The sequence below is a fragment of the Mustela erminea genome, chromosome 6 (genome assembly GCF_009829155.1).
Source record: "Mustela erminea isolate mMusErm1 chromosome 6, mMusErm1.Pri, whole genome shotgun sequence".
NCBI classification, from domain to species: Eukaryota; Metazoa; Chordata; class Mammalia; order Carnivora; family Mustelidae; genus Mustela; species Mustela erminea.
The window spans coordinates 129,454,141-129,475,583 of NC_045619.1; the positions used below are offsets into that span (position 1 = coordinate 129,454,141).

The following is a 21,443-nucleotide window of genomic DNA, read 5'->3' on the forward strand; positions in this document are numbered from 1 at the left end:
ACCTGTACCCGAGTTTCAGGTTGTCAGTAGGCAGTTGTCCCTGGACATGCTCTGTCCTCAGCCCAGAACCACTTCCTTTTTCTGTTCTCACCTTATGGGGACAAAATACCCCAGCCTCGATGTCTTTTTCTTCAGGAAGCCTTCCTGATACTCCCACATCCCAAAGGAGCTCTTCCTTTGTCCTCCCAAAGCAGTCCACACATCCATGTCACCACACTGTATCCCGCCAAAGAGTGACCGAGGTGGTTTCCATGTGGTCAAGGAGTTTGCCTGTTGTGTTTAGCTTGACACATAGTCGGTGTGCAATAAATATTTGTGGTACAGACAAGCATAGAGCAGTGTGAGCAAAATACAATCAGAAGTAAATCAAGGAAGCAGAAGTTCCAGGTAGCTCCATTTGACTCTTATGTTATGAAAATCTTGAAAACAGACTTTTTTCTACACTGCCCATCCGAAAAGGAAGCTCATAGTCTGCCATGTGTTTATGTGGTGAAACGGAAAGAAGAGCAGAGAACAAGATTAGAAATTACCAGACGTTCCCCCTCAAACCTGAATGGAAGTGGAAAATGGTGCTCAGTGACCTTTATTAACTGCAGTCAAAATGACCATTGACTGTGAGGGCTTCAACAACGGATGCCACTCTTGACATGAGAGCTGATAAGAGATTGAAATAAGGTGCAGTTCCTGTTACCGACAACGGCCTGTTCACGGGGAATCATGCAGCAGATCCTGACCCTCACAGTTGAGTCCCTGTCCTCCAGAAGTTGACTTTGCCTTCCTATTACTCTTTTTTTAAAATCAATGTAGAGGGCTTAATACCTCTTCAACTATTAAGGACTTGAATTCTTTTTATAACCCTAAGTCTTGAAATCTGTGGCTTCCATGACAAATAAAGCACAGAAACCCAGGATATTAGTATAAGCAACAACATACTATATGGTCATCTTTATCTGGTCCTTACCCAAATTTGGGGCATGACGCAGAGTGGAATCTATAGCTCTAGATGTGGGACCCACATGCTTTAACCAGGAAAACACTTTCTGGAACTTTAGGTTGGCTGTAATTGCATGGAAGTGGTCTCCAGTAGGTGAAGTGGTAACCACCGGGCAAGGGGAGCACAGAGGGGGAGGCAGCCATTGCCAGGATGCTTTGGCCTCCTGCCAGTACAAGTGCATTGAATGCAACCAGGAGGCCAAGGAGTTGTACCAAGATGGTAACTGTGGGTAACCATTGGCAAATCCTGCCATAAAACCTGTAGACAGAATGTATCAAGTATGATCCTGTTATCATCTTGATTAATGCTATTTTATGCAAAGCCCAGGCCTTAGAGGCATCTTCTTTTCAATACTAAAACAAATGTGCAGGAAAAATTCTGCACATTTGTTTGCTTTGTGAAGCATTCCTAAGGTGGGGGTGGCTGCAAGATTCAAACCAGAACATTGAACCTGACGATTTCATCAGATATACCAAGAAATGGGATTTCTCCAACATGTTTGCAATTGCTTCTCTGGAACAAACTGCCTTTTTTGGTTGGCATTTTTACTTTCCTATGGGTAGAACAAACAATGACAGCAGGGAAGGAAAAAAAAAACTCAACTTCATTTTGTTGTTGAAAGCATTATTATTATTATTATCTAGCTGTGGAAAACTCTTACTGCTTCTAGCTGTCATTTGGGAACATGATGACACACTCCTGTTCCCCAGACTCCTCACAGTATTTGTCCTTAAATCAAATTTTCAGACAATTAAATTGACCCTGAAGATCAACTGAAAGCTGTCCTTTGGGCCATCTTGAGTGGCTTACTGATGGAGAGCACTGTGGTCCACTTCTTCCAGAGGAAGGAATGAGATTAGGACGGGATTATGCGATCTATAAATTTCAAGACTTTAGAAGAGTTGTATTCTTTATTATATGTAGTGTGACCAACTGCATCCAAAAAAGAGAAGACATAAAATACAAACCAAGCACCTCATTTCTGTTGAGTAAAATGAAGCAAAGATTCGGATATAGTTCCTGAAAAAGAAAGCAATGGTTATGGCATTGGAAACCCCCCCAAAACTGCCATGCCTAACCCCCTCCTCATATAAGAGACAACCAGACCACACAGAGACACCCACAGACACAAGGAATGTGGCTCTAGGGAATGAGGTATGCGATAAGTGAAGATTATGCATTATAGAAGCTTCCGATAAAGCATTTGAATTGAAGGAGGAACATGAATTCATGATTCACACATAATAAAAGATCTGTGTTTTGAAAAACAAAAACAAAAACACTTCCTGTAATTTTAAATGGTTTTCATGATACTCTTTCTAAATTATACTACGCACTGTAAACCTTTTCTTCATGACCCAAGGCCACTGAGGGGAAAATGGTTGTATTTATTTAGATTTACAAGGTAGCATCCCATCTCTCTGTATTCTCCTGGTCGTGATTCATTTTCTTCAGAGATGAAGAAATATACATGTTCTCTCCTCCTGTCTGCCTCTCCACTCCAGACTACGTGCTCTGTGAAGGCAGGGACTCACTAGCAGTTACAGCCCCTCTACTGAGCCATGGGATTCAAGCCCCTGCCCCTCCCCACACAAAGAGCTCTGTGCCCCATTGCTTCACCTTTTCCTATAGTTCTTGTTTCTCCTTGGAGGTCCCTTCTTTCCATGGTCATTCTGACTACCGGAAACCAATACCAGCTCTCTTCTATGATATGAGGCTCTTAATCTCTTACATCTAGGAAACATTGCTACTTCGTTGAAGATTTGTTTATTGTAGAGAGAAAGGCATGAGTATGAGCAGGGGGAAGGGCAGAGGGAATGGAGGAAAGAGAGAGAAGCAGACTCCATGGAGCAGGGAGCCCCACACAGGGCTCGATCTCTGGACCCTGAGATCATGACCTGAGCCAAAATTAAGAGTTAATGCTTAACTGACTGAGCCACGCAGGTGCCCCTGAAACATTGCTATTTTTGTGTCCAAAATCAGAGTGAGCTGAGCACACACACCCTGTTGTTTCTGGTACTCAGCTGTGCAGCCATCAGCAGAAGTGATGGCCCACAGTTTCCTCCAAAACTGAGCAACTAAAGGTCCTTCCGGTTTTATTATTCTCTAATACTTTCCCTAAACTAGTAAGTAGGTAAGAGGAATAGGTAGTTTAGCTGTTGGGATGTGGTTTTTTTTTCTTCTACCTTTTAGCTCCTTCTTCACCCTTGTGAAGCCATCTAAGTAAATAAAGTGTTCGTGTATTTCTAAAAGGAATATAAGATTGTGTCCACCATAATGTGACAGATATGAATTTTAAAATTCTGAGGAGGGTTTGTAGGGTAGCTGACTGAGGACAGGGTTCCTATAAGCAAAGTCCTCCCTCTTCCAAAGACCTCCTCAAGAAATAGCCTCCCAGAACATCTGCTCCTTGCGCCATCTTTATCTCCTTCTCACACTCCCTTCTTTACTCTAGCTCTGCAAGAAACTGCCACTGGACATTTGCTTCTTTCTTTTCATTTCAAATTTCAAGTTAGTGATTTGTCATTTCAGAATTATTGTTGTTTGTTTTAAATAAATGCCACTAATATAACTCCAGGTGATAAAGTTAGTATCTCCCTTGAGGGACAATTCGCTTCTGTCTTCATGATGAAGAGTGCGGTTTTGTGTGTCCCTTTTGGCCCCAGCTGCCAGGACACTGAGGGACAAACATAAGGCTCCATCCTAATACTTTTGGCCTCTTTATTCCTTATTTACAATTTCCACTTTATTACCTTGCTTGTGTAATTGCTTCCATGATAAACCACCTTAAATAATTTTTAGAAAACATATAGTATCGAGTGATAATTCACTAGAATATTCTAGCACAACCAAGAGTGAAATATAAGCATAAGCCCGAATGGTATTCCCTCTACTAAGAATTCCTGTAACTGAGAACCAAATTATATACACCACCTCCCAGAGGGAAATGCAGATCCTGAATAAAAAGGGGTCATCTCCAGGTTCAGAATTCAGGGCCAGAAGGTTATTTGATTCGTGGTGGTGTAAAGGGATCTCCATCACTCAAGAGAATGCTGTACTATTGCATAACCAAAGTTAAGCATAACTTTGGGTTATAGAAAATGGTTACCAAGAACAAGGGGCATATTTTCAGATAATGGATCAAGGAGACAGGACCTTTGTCATATTAGGACAACAACAACCCTAAAAAACACCACCTGGGGTGCAGGGATCATTCACTTGGGGGCCATTGTACCTATGGCAGTGGCAGTATAATTATTTGTGAGCATCTCCTGGCCCAGAGCATCAGATCAAGACTGTAATAGGAAATGGGAAGGAGGACAGGGATGTAATTGGTCTCCTTCCCTGACGTGGTTACTTCTTAAATAGTCCGCTCCCAGATTCGATACATTGAAGCATTCCCTTCTACCTCCTCCACCCACTAAAATACCAACCAAGAAGAGATGAAACTATGAACTGTTTGACTCATCTGACGTTTTAGTGTATTACCAATGATAAATCATAAGAAAAATAAATGATTTAGTGTGCCTAAAAATACTAGGGACAACCCTCAATATTTACAAACAATTGTTATTTGCCATTTTTGTTGTCTTGCATTTTTATGGTGCGACTTAATATTTTCATATTGCAGTATCTTTAGCTTGTTCAAGGTGAGTGCTATTTGTTGTCTCAGTCTAGAAGTCAGGCAGGCCCTTGCAACATGTAAATAGGGGAGTCCAGATACCTTGCACTGGCACACATAATGAAACACATTACTGGTGTTACAATTCAAAAGGTGATATTGCTTTATGTGTAAGGTAAAATGAAGTACCTTTCCTTAGAGTTCAGACTGAGATCTTGATTAAAATGTATCTAATTAAGTCCAGGCTTACATATTAAAATTTGTGCCTTGATACACCAAGTTCTCAACTGGGAGAAAATTTTGCAAATGAACACATATATCATCTGTGCTCTGACTTTTATGCCATAAATGGGCTTCTATGGGTTAGTGAAGTCACACTTCCATTCTTTTCTGAACTGTTACATCTGTCTTAACTGTCCACTCGTCTGCTTTGCCAGTGGACAACAATGACATAGAAACAGGAATCAACCTGCCTAACTCACAGCTTTATGTGTCATAGACGGGTTTTCCAGGAATTCTGATACATGTTTTCTCATTGGTAGGTAGATGGACCTTAGGTAATCTTGTGTATACTGGCCACTATGCAGTAAACTCTTTTTTTGGCATGGAATGCAAAGATTAATTACAGTCCAGGCCTGGTAAAATATAATCACAAATTCATAATTGGCAAATTTTGAGTGAATTGTATTTCATTCAATTTTTAAAACATTGTATCCACTTGCTTCTTTCTAAGTTGGCTTTATAGGAACAAATATATTTATATGTTAAGATTATAATAAATATATCAATTATTTTCTATTGATTACATTATTTTAGTTCTATTATTATATTGATTTTTAATTTTTTTCTGTTCCCTTTAGAAGTCAATCCAAGAAGAAAAACGAAGACCAAGGAAAGATAGGTAAATTATTATTTCTAGATTTCAGTGTCATCAAACCAAAATATAATTCCATATGTTCAAATTACAATTGAAAATCACCTTTTAAAAAAATCGTCTTTCTTATGTGGATAGATTTGGAAAGTAGCAACCTCTCAATATACTTACTTATTTTATAAACATATGCTTTATGTGTAATTTAGAAGATCACCTTACCTATCAGAAATATATTGAGCTAGCACAGCTCAAGGCATACCTTAGGAGCTCAAATAGTTTATGAATGAATTGTATTGTCCCAATAGGGAATTTGCTTTTCTTTCTCCATTGACATGCTTTTGATCGGACAGTTTGAATATGCTTGTGTCCCTGAACTTTCTTTCCCCAAACTCCTTTGCTTTTTGCTCTTCAACACATGTTAAATCTCATTCCTTGTACTGTTTATGGATCTGTCAGGAAATAAGGTTCGTGTTGTCTGTGGCAGCTTAGACTCACACTAGTCCCCTTTTCCCGCAATGTTTCAGCCCACCAGTATTCTTGCATTTTAATGTTAAAGCCCTATGGCAATTAACTGACTTCCAGAGAGTGCTAAGAACAGTCGAGGGTTCTTCTATTAAGCACCAGTGGACACTGAGCACTTGACTTATGCATCAGTGGCATTCTGAAAGTTCATTTGTAAATCGGTATCTGTCACTGGAAAAGCACTTTGCCCCAGAAACATTGTAACATGTGGTCGTCTTCCAGACCTCTACCTGTTTACCTCGTATGAAGTCCTATCAGACTACAGGGACTGAGCACCACAGGAACCAGAACTAGTATGGGTGAATCCAAGAATTAAGATGGTCACACACACCTGTGTGTATATCATGTGCAGGAATTAAAATTTAGCACAAAAATTAGCCCACTATAGGCCAACCATAAGGAGAAGACAGAAAGTAACCTACGAAGGAAGTAAGGTGAGATCATGAAACACTGTCATCAGTGTACTTAACGGATGGCTGAGAAAATTGGAAGATGCTGTGTGTTGGCACCTAAAGGTTAGCTTTGCTCAGACTGGCCCAAGGGTCAGTTGTGAACCTGCCCTAGACTGGCCAAACAAGAACTTTGCAGTCACTGGCTGTCTAGCAGCTTCTAGTTTTGTGCCAAGGTGAATGAGATGAAGCCAGGAAAACCTGCTCTAGCAGCTAATGTTCTCGTAAAGGTGGGAGGTGAAGGTTTCGTTTTTTCTCTTTAACTTATGGTTTATACTGTTGTATGCATTCCAAGACTCCTCTTGTTTCTGTTGGCATGGATGTGTTATTCCTAAATTATACAAGATAAAAGAAGAAAACCACTATCCTGTAAGATTGAGTAAGAAAGTAGGCTGAAACTATGATGTGTTTATGTGTTTATTTACAGTCAGGGAAAATTATTAGACCTGGAAGATTTCTATTATAAGGAACTTTTGCCCAGTCATTCGGCACCAAAGGAACATAACCCTGGTTTAAGAGAAGGAAGACAGCAGGGAGAACACCAGCATCAAGGTTTTAATGCTAACGAAAGGTAATAAGCGACTCCTAAAGAACGAGCCTTCTCGACAGTTTACTCCCAGTTCCGTTTCTAAAGCACTGCCATTGTGTTTCTTTGGACTAGAGCAAAATACTCTTCACTGAATACTGCCTCTTAAGACAGATGCATTGTTTAAAAGTAAACTCAAGGATTATGGTAGGTGTTCAGACAACCCAGTTTCATATCTATTTTCTTGGTGTCATGTTAATAGCACCCTCTCTTAAAAGTAGCTCACTTTAGGGGTATCTGGGTGGCTCTTGATTTCAGCTCAAGTCATGATCCCATGGGCTTTTGGGCTCTGTGCTCAGCTCGGAGTCTGCTTGAAGATTCTCTCCCTCTGCCCCTTCCCCAACTTGCATATGCACGCGCTCTCTCTCTCTTTCAAATAAATAAACAAATCTTTAAAAAAAATTTTTTTAATTTAAGAAATACCTCACTTCGGATGATAAATTAAATGGTCATACTGATTACAAGCAATAACCACATCCAAGATCTGTGTTTAAGTTCTACCAGTGTAATCTTAAACTCTTATTGGCTTCCCAGTTATGCTACGTAATTTCTCAGAATCCATGACATTCAGACCAAAATAATATCTGGAAGAGAGATTCACATAGAAATATGTGGGATTTGGGGAGGGTTTAGAAGATTCTATTTATTTATTTGAGAGAGAGAATGAGCGGTAGGGAGGTGCAAAGGGGGAGAGACAGAGAGCGAAGCAGACTCCCTGCTGAGCAGGGAGCCCGATGCGGCGCTTGATCCCAGGACCTGGAGATCATGAGCTGAGCTGAAGGCAGACACTGAACTGACTGAGCTACCCAGGTGCCCCGAAATGCGTGTTTTGGACTTGATTTCTCAGTTCACCTCTAACTTTCTTTGACACGAAATATCTCACTTAGACCACTTGTAGCTTACTTACTACTTTGGGAATTTTTTCCGCCAAAAAAATTCTTTGTGAATTTCTGAAATTGAGGGCACAAAGTAAAATGGAATAGTGGTATACAAGGAAGTAATGACAGCCTTTGGGAAACTGTTCTTCCAAAATCCTAAGTCAAGCTCCCATGAGCCTTGGGCACTCACAACCCTCCCCATCTCTTTTATACAGTATGACCTGGTAGTTAAGACAAGAGGTTTTAGAGTCAGTGGGTCTTAGAATTGGATCCTGATTCTGCCACTTGGTAGTTGAGGGACCTTGCTCATAGTACAAGACCTGTCAAGGCTTGTTTCCACATCTGGAAAAGGATTCACTCATAACTGTCTCACCACATTGTCATAGAGATTAAGCAAAATGGGAAGGATGTGTGGCATTGGGGAGAGGTTCCATGGATGGTGGCTCTCTTCATCTTTATTTGGTTTTCCATAATCTATTTGATTTCTGCCCCTTGTCTCCAAAAGGAGATATGTGTCTTGCATCTTGAGGTCAAGACCTGTAACATACTGGTGCAGCTGAGAATTTAGTCTAGTCACAGGGTTCTGCACAAGTGCTCAGAAAGATTAAGTGACTGGCCCCAAGCTACACATTGCATTAGTGAACTAAAATCCAAGGTTTTTCATTTCTTGGTCAAATTGTTTTCCATTGACTTACCTGCTTCCCATTTTAACAACCCAATCTGCCTCCTCTCTAGTATATTCTTTTTCTGCTTCCCCCAATGACAGACACACATCTGCTATAAAAGCATTATGTCCCTGAAATACAGCCTGGGGTTCCAGCGATGTCTGTGGATGTGTAGTTAATACTCACTAGAATGAGAGTGCTAGAAGCTTCCATTGGCTGAGTGCTTCCTTTGGCCTGGACACTATGCTGTTCAGCTATTTAACCCTCACAGCAAACTTGTGAGGCAGTACCTCTTAGCGCTCCATATTAGAGATGAGGACGCTAAGTCGACAGCGTTTAATGACTGCAAAGTCACCCAGATAGAAAGTGAAGGAACCATGATTTGAACACAGGCCTTTTGGAGTTTCAAGTCAGCAACTTGGATCACTATTCTATTGCCTCCACGTTCAAAGCCCTGTGCTGCCGGCTTGAGGTAGGCGTGGACACAGCGGGGCACACAAAGCCATCCTTATCACCAAGGAGCTTGACTCCAGAGAGAGAGTAAATGATTAAACAAGGTAATTCCAAGAGCGGATTTTTCTGAGCTAAGGAAGACTAAAAAGATAAAACTACAAGTGCCCTAAGTAAACTTTGATGGGATTTTGGATTTAAAATAGAAAACAATTGATGTAATGAGCACTGGGTGTGGTATGTACCTGATGAATCACTGAATTCTACCTCTAAAACAAACAAATAAAATAGAAAATTTAAAAAAGTAGCTCTAAAAGACATTTGGGGACAGAGAAACTTGGCATGAGACTTATATTGGAAGATATTATTGCAGAAAGAATATATATATATAATCATTATATACATTAAATTATTGTGACAAATATATATCTTATATATAAATAAGTATATTATTTTATATACCTATAAGTATATTATTCTGATAATACTTTACATACCCTATATTGAATATGTGCACACACATATACACCAGGTACTAATGTCACCCAGGAAGGTATGAGTGGGTCTGGGAATCAGGGACCACAGCAGTGATGAAGTTGAGAGTCTCCTGGATTTTAAATGAATAAAAGCAGTAGCAGGTAGTGATTAGAGAACATCATTAGAAGACAAGAGAACTGATGTCCCCTCCTGTCCTCCTAAGGTGGGTCTTAGTGGGGTCTGTGTTGAGCAATAATGAGAGAGGTGGGGTTTTGAAGGCATAGCCGGGTTGTCATTATAACAAGGAGCTACAGCGAGGATGGTAAAAGGGGCGGGGGGAATAAACTGGAACAAGAGTGCCTTGGTTAAGAGATAGGAAAATCATGAAGGAAGCACCAGCAGCAAAGAGACAGAGGAATACAGTGGGGAAAGTATGAGATCTGAGTGGTGTGGCTGTGGATTTGAACCCTCACTCCACTCCTCACGTGCTCTATCAGGTTGAACTGGTCTGTTTCCTCATATGCAGATCAAGGCTAAGGAGAGCCTCAGGTCTTGCCAAGCTGTCCTTAGAATTCGAGATAATGTGTCTGGTGTACCTAGCAGAGGGTTGATACTCAATATTCTCATAACAGAAATGAGCTGAATAGGCATGAGAGTTCAAGTCAGTTAATCAGAGGAGAATGATCACCTGCCCCGTAGATGCCCATGATGATGCTACCCAAGACCTTTCTGGTCAAATATCTGCTGAGCTCAAGATGCCCTAAAGACCTTTTCAAAGGTGTCTTTTTTTTTTTAACAATTCCCTATTCAGAATGGACCAGAATGACAGCATGTTCATCTACAAGCAGAAGTCTAGCCCTGTCCTTTCATTATTATTTTCACTGCTTTGCATATACCTTCAGTGACCCTTTTCTCCCTCAGTTATAGTCAACCAACAAACCCCAGCACTGGGTAAACCCAACTTTCTACCCAGTCCATCCCTGCACCTACACAGCTGTACATGGCTAGAGAAAAACACAACCAAATCTCACTCAAGTTACATGAGCGCACACCAGGAGCAAGCCCTTAGAGTTATTTTGCAATATTTCCCTAAAATTCCGCTGTGCCACTTCCCCAGTCCACTCTTTTAGACCCCTTCCTCTCTCCTCAAACCTTCAAAATCTCCTGGCTTTCACCTTCCTTCCTATATTACTGGGAAATAATAGAGAACAGACACACACTGCCACCGCCAAATCTACTACTTGCCTGTAGACTTCCCTCAGCTTACTATGGAGGACATCTGTCATCCTATCTAAGGCCAGACATTCCTGTTGTGCCCTGAATCCAGGTCCTTCCATCTATCAAGAACATTGTCCTGCAGTTGTCCCCTCCCTCTTCTGCATCTTGAGTGTTTGTCCTCTTTATGGCACCATTTACGATAGTCTGTGAACTGATGCAGTTGGACCCATCATAAAAAAAACACCCTGGATCCATTCCCCCTTCCAAGCCCCATGTTCCTGCTCTTGATGATAGCAAAAAAGAGTTCTGTGAGAGCAGTCCTTCTTCCTCAATGTTCTTGCTTCCCATTCCTCATGGGCCACTGCACACAGGATTCCCTCCCTACCACACCACTGAAACGGGCCCTACCAAGGTCAAAGATGATCTCAATTCTGCCATATCCCATGATCTACTCTCAATCCTTATCTTGTCCCATCAGAAGCATTTCTCATTTTGTTTTGTTTTGTTGTGTTTTTTTTTTTGAAATTTTCTTCATTTTCTGTGTTGGCCTCTAGGACGGTACTTCCCTTGATTTACCTCCTACCTCACAGGCTGCTCCTTCTCATTCTTCTTTGCTGATATCTCCTCATTTCATGGACCTCTTCTCATGAGAGTGTCCCAGTCCTTTGCTTTATCAACACATACTGTCATGACCTTAAATATAAGCTCTGTACCCAAAATTCCTAAACTGAAATCTCTAGTCTGGATTAGGATTTATATATCCAACTGCCTATTCATCATCTTCTCTTGACTATCTAATGAAAATCTCAAACTTTGCAAAACCAAAACCAAAATATTTATTCCCCCAAATATACTCCTCTTATAACCTTTCCCTTCTCATTAAATGGCAACTTTATCCTTCCAGTTTTAAGCCAAAAACCTTGGAGACCTTCTTGATCCCTTTCATTTACACCCCACATCCGATGTATCAGCAAACTCTTTCAAACCTGATCGGTTCTTTCCTCTTCTGTAAGCCTCATCCAAGCTGCCATCAGTCTGGCTGGGACCATCGCAATATCTTGTAACAGACCTCCTACTTTACTTACTCTAGCAACCATATCCTTTAATGAACCATTCCTCCACTCATACCCCTCCAATGTCTGTCTAGCTCTAAGTAAAATTCAGATCCTTGCCATGGTCCCAAAGCACTCAATTATCTGCCAGTTGTCCCTTCATTCCTCCTGTTCTGAATCCTTGCTCAAGCCACAATGGCCTCCTTGTCATTCCAAGAATACAATATACACACTGGAGTCTTAGGGCCTTTATACTGGTTGACCCACTGCCCTGGAATGACTGTTCTTCCCTAAGAGATCTGCCTGCCTCACCCCTCCTCTTCCCTTCAGGTCCCTTCTCAAATGTCACCTTATCAGAGAGGCCTTTCCTGGTCACCCTCAATGTAATTGCTTGTATACCGCATCAGTCTTATCTCATTAGCCTGCCTTCCTTGTCTGCATTGCCCCTCTCACCACGTGGCACGTGAAGGTTGTCTGTGGTCCTCTCCCATCCTAGATTAAAGTCCATGAGCCTGGGGACTTTAGTTCACCTTTAGCCTACACTGACGGCTAACAGTTAGTAGGCATAAGTAAATGAATACATCTGTGTAGCTGCGTAAGGAAGCACCTTCTTCCTCAGGCAAGTTGCTGAATCTGAAGGTAAAGCTGGGAGGCTTTCCAGGGCTTTTCCAGAACCAGGGGTAGGTTCTGGAAAAAGTGGCCCAAAAGCCTCCTTGAAAGAGCTGACTGGGCGCCCAGCTAGCAATGGTGGATCAGATGTGGCGGGAGTGCTGCAGAGAACTGTTCCAGCAGTTTTTAAAATGCAAAACGACGATTGTCTATTTAGGCACTTTGAACTTTCCTGCTTGACCAAAATGTGTTTAAAGAAAATTAAGGTACTAAAACAAATAGTTGTTTATTGGTTGTGAGTTCTTGCAGGCAGGGAAGCTGAGCTCTCTCAACTATACGTTCTGAGGCCTTCCTTCCCTAGTTGTCATCTGAAGACAGAGCCACCAGCTTCCTCTCCCCGCCCCCCCCCCCACGCCCCGCCTGCTTGGGGAACACTGAAAACCTTCTGAGAAAATTAGGCGGTTGCATTTGGCCACTATCCTGATGTTTTGAGTGTGCGGCTCTTAAATGTGGGCCAGTCGTGGGAGGTGTGAGAAGTGGAACCGCCTAGCTGGGTGGGCGGGGCGGCGCTGTCTCGTGGCGCCGCTGTCGCGTGGCGCCGCTGACTCTGGGTCTCGCTGCAGGTGCTGGGCGCAGGAGAACCAGGAGCAGGAGGAAAAGAACTCCGCAGCCAACCCCTACGACTACAGGAGGCTCCTGCGCAAGACCTCCCAGCGGCAGCGCCTCGTGCAGCAGGTGTAGTCCGGCTGTTCCGGGGGCCACCCCATGGGAATGTGCGCAGACTGCGGGGCTTTGCAGGGGCCAAAGCGGGAGACCCTCGGACGCTAGCACCACAGGGAGCTGCAGCCGAGGCCCTGACCCTGGAACCGGCTGCCCGCTGCCCTCGCCCCTCCAGTGCCTGGCCCAACCTCTTCGAAAGCGGAGAAGTGAGAGCTCTTCGGGCGCCGTGTCCCCGCACTCCGGCACCCTCCTCTCCCACCAGCCCGCCAGTCGGGGCTCCTAGTCCCTGGCCCCCCGTGTATCTCTTTGTTCACTCATTTGCGACTCCTGTGGACCCGACTGCGCCCGAGCTCTCGCCAATCCCTCCCGGTCGTTTTGCTTGACTTCACAGATTTCTTTTCCCTTGGAAACGGCTCTCCCAGGCCCGCGGGACACCCGAGGGGCGAGCAAAACAAAGCCCGGGTGGGAGGAGAGGCGAGGGCGGGGGAAGCTTTGAAGACGGAACTTCATCTCACACTCGCGCTTTCCCTTCCCGCGGTTACTGCGGTTATTAAATAAAGGAAGTGCCTTGGAAAGTCCGTGGCTTTCGGGGCTGGTCCACCGATATTCCCCTTTAGGACTGGACAACTCCCGTCCAGCTGCGCCGGTGCAGGTGCCCAGGCAGGGGGGCTACAGTGCCTGTCTCCAGCGAACAGTCCCCGTCTCCAACCCTCCCAAACAAACATACCACCAGGTCTTGCCACCCAAACTTGGCCTCCGGACGATCGCCCACATCCCTCCACACCTTGCGTTGGCACACACACCTTTAGCCCCATTGAGCCAACTGTCAAGTTTTTTAGGTTCTCCTAGTCTGCAGATTTAAGACAATTTTGGTGTATTTAAGAGAGAGGGGAGGCCAACGGGTGGGCAGAGGTTCGCCTTCCCCAGTTAACTGCATCTCATTTTAAAACCTGGGTGAGCTTTTCTATGGCACTGACACCGTCCTGGTCTACGCTATCTGAAGAGCGTCAGGAAGGATGGTGAGATGATTTCAGGAGGACAGAATTAGGAGATGGGTTTGGGGTGTGGGGCATGTCGCACCTGCGGCCCAGAACCAGGAGACTTGGGGGAAATTTTTGGAGGATCGAGTGAGGGATTTTGGAGGATTGAGTGTTTGTGGCGCAGCTCGCCCACCAGATGTAAGGTACTCTCCAACCCAAAATGCTGAGGCCGAAAAGTCCCCTGACAGGTAACTCTGTCAGCCTCCTCACTTTACAATGAGACCAGCTCCAGGGGAAACCTCCCGCTGTGGCAGGGCAGAGCTCAGAGTTCGAGTGCACTGTAGGCCCTGCTCCTTCTCTAGATTCTGGTTGCCGCCTCTGCTCCGGGGTCAGCCCTTGGGGTGACAGCTGTTGGGACAGGCTTCAGGCTGGGCCTAACACAGGCACCAGTGAAACCAGCACGAGGGCGCACTGCCCACTGTCAAGGAGGCGAGAGATTCTGGAACCCTACTGAATCAAGTTCCCACGCCCCAACCCATGCATCCACCCACCACTGGGAGGCCCTCTGGGGGAGAAAGCTGAGCTCCGCTGTACTGCCAGGCCTCCTCAAGCTTCTGAAGTGGCCAGCAGTGGACCAGACACCTGGAGCCCAGCCCTTCCGTCGCTGGACTGGGAGGCAATAGACGCCCTCCCTAAACTCTCCACCCCCTTTTTCAGTGGAACTGAAAAAGGGAATCACAAACACGGTGAAAGGTTTCAGTGTTTTTATTTCCTTTTTTTTCTTTTGTATTTCTTTGTTTTCTCTCCTTTTTTCTTTCTCTCTTTTCAACTCCCTTTTCCTGTCCTTTGACATTTGAGCCCTGGGAAAACTCAAGGGAAAACTTGTAGCGGACATTCTTCTTTGGGAGACCTGCAGTGCGATCTCTGGATAACCCATAGACAAAAAAATAGGTCAACCCAGGAAACCTGCCCAGGAGAGCAGCACCCGGAGCTTGGGTCTCTTGCCCCTGCTGAGAAAGAGGCTTCGAAAGCTTTTCCCCAGAGTGCTGCCCCCTCCCCTTCCCATTCTGTGGCTGCCTCCTTTGTGAACTAATGACTGTAATTATTACCTCGCTGAGCTCTTTTGTTATCTCCAGTGCCAAGCCCAGGAGTGGGGGGAGTGGGCTCCTTTTCGAAATCAAAGTCTTTATGAAGCAAATTGCCGTCTAGGGAGGGACCACGTTAAGGGAAGACAAATCAGATCCCTGAGTGCAGTGAAGTAGGGTGTGTTAAATAAAAAATCTAAGTACCACCATTAGATTCAAAGTACTCCAGAGCTGTGGGATTTAATCGAGTTTAAACAGTGGGATTTTATGCCACATTAAAATATATATATATATGTTAAGTACAGGTGTTGTGGTTTCTACCTTCCCTGTGTTTTAATCCGTTTCTTCCTTCGGGGCTTTGTGAGTGTTTTAAAAGCTTGTTCTAAAGAATCTTTATGTCTTCGACCACTTATCCATTGCAGAGAAGTTCTGCAACCTCAGCGTTCTGGGTTGAAGCAAAACATTTCAGGATTCGGTGTGGATTTAAACAAAGAACTGATCTCTCCGACTGCTGGAGCCAGAGCCGCGCAGCTGCCCTGCCCGCGCGCAGACGGCTGAACCACGGAGTCTTTACACTCTGGCGTTGTAACCTGGGTCCTCTGAAGCCGAGAGCGCCGGAGGTGGCCACACTGAGGCCTGGGTCCATGCCCACCAAGCGCCGACGGCAGGAGGCAGGCTTCCCGACACAGCCGGCTTTGCAACAAGTCTACGGCAGGACCTTGGCCAGCGCCCTTTCCTGCCAACACTCGGGGCAGGGGTTTGGATCCTGGTGCCCCTCCCCTCCCGCGCACGAAAGAAGACAAAGCTTCGTGGAAAGACTTTACCAGGACCCCGCCTGCCTGGGACGTAGGACTTGGGCTTGAATGCGGCCACCCAGGCCCCACGACGCCCTCCATAAGCGAGGATCGAAGGGCTGTAGCCAAGAGAGGATCCGTGAGTCTCTGCTTTGGCAGCGGCTTTGGTAACTTGATTGAGGAGGGCCGAGAAATGAGGGTTTGTGAACAGAATGGAAATGAAAAACGTTCGCTCAAGGGAATGCACGCGGTGGAAGGCAAGACGCAGCCTTTCCAGCGTCTTCCTCAGCCTCTCTCTCAGAGTCCAGGAGCCGCAAGATGTGCGTGACGCTGATCTCCGCTACCAAGAAAAGCAGCGCGAACTCAACGCACCCCAAATTTCTCAGGGCGTCTTCCCTTTGTTTAACAGCTTTTAACGTAAAGGATATTATACGAGAGTCGCGATTCTGACTTTATCAGAAGAGAAGAAACCCCTTCCCACCAGGTTTCAGAAAGAGTGAATCTCGCCGCCCCCACCACCCTCCTCCCGCTATCGTGAAGATTCCCGGAGGGGTCGGGGGTGGGGAGGAGATGATCATTTTGAGGCCTGCAGACTCGAGGACCCAGCAGGCGATGCCTTCTTTCCGCCTTGAATGTGGAAAGCTCAGATTGCTTAGCTGGAAACTGTACATGCGTCCCACGTACACGTCGATTCCGGTCATACGGAAGCAGCAAACCCTTCCACGCCTCCACGGGCCAAGGTCACCAAATGACCCGATCAGCTGACCCTATCAGCTCTCAATCCTGCCTGCTGATTCTAGTAGTTCTCCCTCGCCCCCCTCCAAGAAGTTTCCATTCGTTTTATTATTATTTTTTTTTTTCCCGCAGCCCCAGGCCCTCGGTGATAGGCTCCTGCATGGATTTTAATTGCCTCAATCAGCAGTCTTTCTCCCAGCCGTCACTCAGATCCTGGACGGTGGGTTCAGCGACCGTGCTCCCCGAAGCACTGGAATGACGCGCTCTCAGTGGCAAGGCGTCAGGCTCCGCTCAGGAGCTGAAATGAGCCTTTCAGTGCGTAGGCGCCCTCCCCCCCACGGTCCCCTCCCCAAGCTCACGAACCGCTCGTGATTCCAGCCCAGCCGCCGGGACTCTCGAGGTCACAGCGACCTCAGCACCGTCTTGGAGGAAGGCGGCGCGGAAATCGCGCCTCCTTCCCGGCAGCGGGAGCCAGACCTCAAACAATACGCCAGTCGATGCCTGTGTGTGATTCGGTTCGGCCACCGGCTCCGCCTCGCCGAGGTCTGTCTGGTCTACCCCTCGCTGGAGCCGCGCGCAGCCGGCCGCGTTAGCACTCTGGACAGCGCTCCCGGGCCCGCGGGGGCGGTCTGCAGGCTTGCGGCTAGCGCTCCCCAGGGGCTCCCCTGCACGCCTCCCACCCACACGCTCTGACTCCAGCTCGTGAGCACCGTTTGCCTCGCCTCCTCCCGCTCCCATTTTTTTTTCTCTCCGCCGCCCCCTCATCCATCCGGATTGGACTCCTTCTCCTTCAAAAGCAGTTCGGGCGCTCGGCGCCTTCCCATATCCCTGCGGCGCGGACCCTTCGGTCTCCCTCCCTATCTAACCTCAGCCACGTCTCTAAGCCCTAACCCCAGCACACATACACGCACTAACACGCAGACACGCACGTTGCCTGTCCCTGTGTGACACCCACCCTCTGCCGCACGACCGCGCGGGTCCCCGCACCGTACCCTCCTCCCGCCACACTCACACACGCACGCGCGCGCAGAGGCGAGCCGAGCCGAGGGCAGCTCGCCGACAGTTCGCACTCGGAGGCGACCCGCTCCAGTCGCACAGCGCTGATGGCATCTCCAGGCTCCGGCTTTTGGTCCTTCGGGTCTGAAGATGGCTCCGGGGATCCCGAGAACCCCGGCACAGGTAGGGGAACAAGGGTCTGCTCCAGGAGAGCTTTGCGGGTGGACTGGGGTTTGCAGTGCTAGGGAAGACGAAGGAGGTTTTTCCATCTGCAACAGGAAACTTCGGACACTTCGCCCTGCTCTCGCTGTAGGTCCCTGAGGTCCCAATAGACCAAAACCCCACATGCCCTTATCTCTTGGGAAAGACGCCTAAGAATCTCAAGACTCCTTTCAGTGAAGTTTGGGAGAGCCCCCCATACACAGAGGCGTCTCCGCGAAACCGAATTCCGTGGGACTGGGGCACTGCCACCATCTTGGTGTCTGGACCCTGTAGAGGGATAGAGTGGCTGTGGGAAAAGGGAAAAAATGGAAGAGAGAATTCTTGGTCTGGAAGGAGAGCCGGCGAGGAAAATGGACAGCTTCGATATCTAGGAAAACTCGCTGGAGCAAGGCAGAAAGGGGGGTTTGCCTGAACGTTCCTATCGGCACCTGGAAGGCAAATGCAAAGGGCTGGAGTCTGGGCTTCTCTTGAAAACGAATCAGCGAACGTAGGGTCGGGCCGGGCCGGGCCGCCCGGCTGCCGCGCCCCTCCCGCACCTGTCCTCTGTGCCGAGCTCCCGGCGGCCCTTTGCCCGACCCCGGGTTTAGTGCGTTTGTTCCCATAGAACGAAATTTCACACGTCTGCCGTTCTCTTTCCGCCTCGCTGTCCTCCTACCTGTCTTTCCTTGCAGCGAGAGCCTGGTGTCAGGTGGCCCAGAAGTTCACAGGCGGCATCGGAAACAAGCTGTGCGGTGAGTGCCCTGCTCCTGAAGGGGGAGGGAGTCGAACACGGCCAGTCCGTCGCCTCTGGGTCCCGCGGGGCAATGTCACCTTCTCACCTCCGCATCCCCACCAGCGGAGCTGAGGTTTCTTGGCCGGGAATAGGCAGGGGCGAGGGGCCCGGGGCCCGCCGCCTGCTGACCAGCGCTATCGTTGTGTTTGCCTAGCCCTGCTCTACGGAGACGCCGAGAAGCCCTCGGAGAGTGGCGGGAGCCAGCCCCCGCGGGCCCCCTCCCGGAAGGCCGCCTGCGCTTGTAATCAGAAGCCTTGCAGCTGCCCCAAAGCGGATGTCAACTATGCGTTTCTACATGCAACAGGTAAATGCGCTTCGTGGGGTCCCCAGGAACCACTGTCCCTCGCACAGCCCCACCCATCGCGAGGAAAAGGGACCGAGTGCCAGGGCGCTGACCCCAGTCGTCGAGAATCAGGGCGGAGGCGGGCGGACCTTGGGTGAATTTTCAGCTGTAAGCGAGAAACACTGTGCCTGTCCCTTCATCTGAGCCCCAACCCGGGCCTACGCGCAGCGTTGGGCCTCGGCGCTCTAGTCCCAGAGCCGCCCTTGGGTTTGCGTTTGGCGGAGGTCCCCGCGCGCGCTGAACCTCGAGGTCGACTTCTTGGTGGCCGCTGAAACGAGTGGGACTTGGTTGCTGAGACGTTCTAGGTCTTTAGATCGCAAGAGTAACTCATAGACGCAATTTCACAGGGAAACTATTACCTTCACGTGAGACCTGTGCGGGGTTTTACTCCCCTGTGTTTACACACCCAGTCACCTAAATGAGCGCGCGAGCGCGCGCACACACACACATACACACATACAGACTTAGGAAATAGCGAGCCATCTTAATGGGTCAGAGATCCTAACATTGCATGCTCCACTTTGCCTGATTTGCCCAAAGGCAATCCTCAAACATTTCTGATGTGACGTATTTCCATAATCGTTTAAGATGATTTACTGAGATATAACATTTGGACGGACCCCTGTGAAACAGATGAATGGAGGCATAGTCTTTTTAAAAAGAAAGCAAACAACACGTTGTGGATTGAAATGCAAGAATTAATTTGGGATGGGGAGAGAAACCGCAATTTCTCTTTTTCCTTCGTCTTTGAAAAATACCTCGCCTTTAAAGAAAACGCTCTGCGTTTCCAGATTTTTTTTTCTAAGCACAACATCTCTCCATCCAAAGAGAAATTGCCGAATCAAGATCTTGCCTGGATATTTTCACGGTAAAATTAAAATGTGGTATTTTTTTTTCCATTCTTTAGACCTGCTGCCAGCATGTGATGGAGAAAGGCCCACTTTGGCGTTTCTGCAAGACGTTATGGACATTTTGCTTCAGTATGTGGTGAAAAGTTTCGATAGATCAACCAAAGTGATTGATTTCCATTACCCTAATGAGCTCCTTCAAGAGTATAACTGGGAATTGGCAGACCAACCACAAAATTTGGAGGAAATTTTGATGCATTGCCAAACGACTCTAAAATATGCAATTAAAACAGGTATTGTCCAGTCAAAAATAATAAAGCTCTTTTTTCTTTTTACAATTTTTATTTTATATTAAAATGTTTTCTGTTTTGGGGTTACTGGTATTTTCAAATTTACAGAGTTATTTTCATCAGTTAAAAAAGTCATTATTAGAATGCTATAAAGCAAAGGCACCCTTTACTATTGATGTTTTTGAAATTGATAATATCAGAAACATTATAAATGTATCAGGTATAAATCATCAGATTTACATTGCACGCATTTGGCCATGGAGATTAACCACTGATGTAGAAGCAACCATTTGTCAACAGTGGCCAGTAGAAGTGACCCAAAATGGAGACAGAAAGGGAATATAGAAATGAAAGCTCAAAAGGCATGATCCAAACAGAAGCCCAATACTAGTATAGTGCTAGTCATTTCCACGGAGTAGGAATGGTCAGACATTGGACAAACCATTCTATGTAATTATCGCTACAGAGAGACAATAATTTGGCATTGTCTCAAATGGCCAGGACCTCAGATTCAAACCCCAGGTTTTCTCTTTTTTTAAAAGAAATGTCCACAAAAGGAAAAACAATACGAACTAGCTTAACTCTTCAACCGTGTTATATACAAGGATGTGTGTGTGCTTCGTAGCCATTCTGAATATAAAATGAAGAAAATGGGTGGGGGAGGGGAATCAAATATCCTTATCCTTATTTTAAAATGTATTTTGTATTTATTGCTTTTTTTCACAGTAGTCTTCATACGCTATTCATTTTGCAGCCCCAGGTGTAACATTTATTTGGGCACATTCTAAGCTTTCATTTTATCTACGCAAAAATCAGCTGTTTGTCTCTCCAGGTCACGGTTACCCCTTCTTTTCCTGCCTTGTCTCTAACCATGCTGATGCATGATACCACTACACTTCCTTAAAGCAATAAAACTAAATATGAATGAATACCACAAGGGATAGAATACCTTGTGGCTCTAAATTGATTTGTAGCCTTAAAAAAGATCCGCTGGCAAATAAAAATGTCACATGAATACTAATTACCATAGGAATTTGATCTTTTTATGTTGCCATTTCTTTGGTTAATGAATTCTCATATTGCTCTCATCAACAACAAGCATTTTACAAATGTTTGCTGTGCGACTTTTAGCTACTTTTTTGGGTTTTGTTTTTCCATTTGTTATACCAACAGAGAGGAAAAGTATGCAAAGAAGCAGCCTAGGGAAATGGATCTGCCGCATTATTAGTAACTGCTTCTGTGGGACTATAGACTTAGAACTA

The 21,443-nt window shown here is 46.1% G+C and overlaps 2 protein-coding genes and 1 pseudogene across 7 annotated transcripts in view; all 3 read left to right on the plus strand.

Moving 5' to 3' along the window:
• Positions 1-13,870, plus strand: part of MYO3A (myosin IIIA) — a 232,247-nt gene extending 218,377 nt beyond the window's left edge. For 3 of the 6 annotated variants that reach the window (XM_032349656.1, XM_032349659.1, XM_032349657.1), the window contains 3 exons: positions 5,477-5,517; positions 6,889-7,032; positions 13,020-13,870. In XM_032349656.1, coding sequence (XP_032205547.1) covers positions 5,477-5,517; positions 6,889-7,032; positions 13,020-13,137 — 303 coding nt within the window. In that variant the 3' untranslated portion in view covers positions 13,138-13,870. Of the gene's footprint in view, positions 1-5,476; positions 5,518-6,888; positions 7,033-13,019 lie in introns of those variants that run through there. The other 3 variants (XM_032349658.1, XM_032349662.1, XM_032349661.1) reach the window with 3 other exon arrangements.
• Positions 602-2,018, plus strand: LOC116592421 (annotated as a pseudogene).
• Positions 13,871-15,884: 2,014 nt separating the features above from the next.
• The window catches only part of GAD2 (glutamate decarboxylase 2), a 76,241-nt gene continuing 70,682 nt past the window's right edge, over positions 15,885-21,443 (plus strand). The window contains exons 1-4 of the mRNA XM_032349663.1: positions 15,885-17,889; positions 18,600-18,659; positions 18,855-19,004; positions 19,951-20,184. Of these exons, the coding sequence (XP_032205554.1) occupies positions 17,814-17,889; positions 18,600-18,659; positions 18,855-19,004; positions 19,951-20,184 (520 nt within the window). The 5' untranslated portion in view covers positions 15,885-17,813. The remainder of the gene's footprint in view (positions 17,890-18,599; positions 18,660-18,854; positions 19,005-19,950; positions 20,185-21,443) is intronic.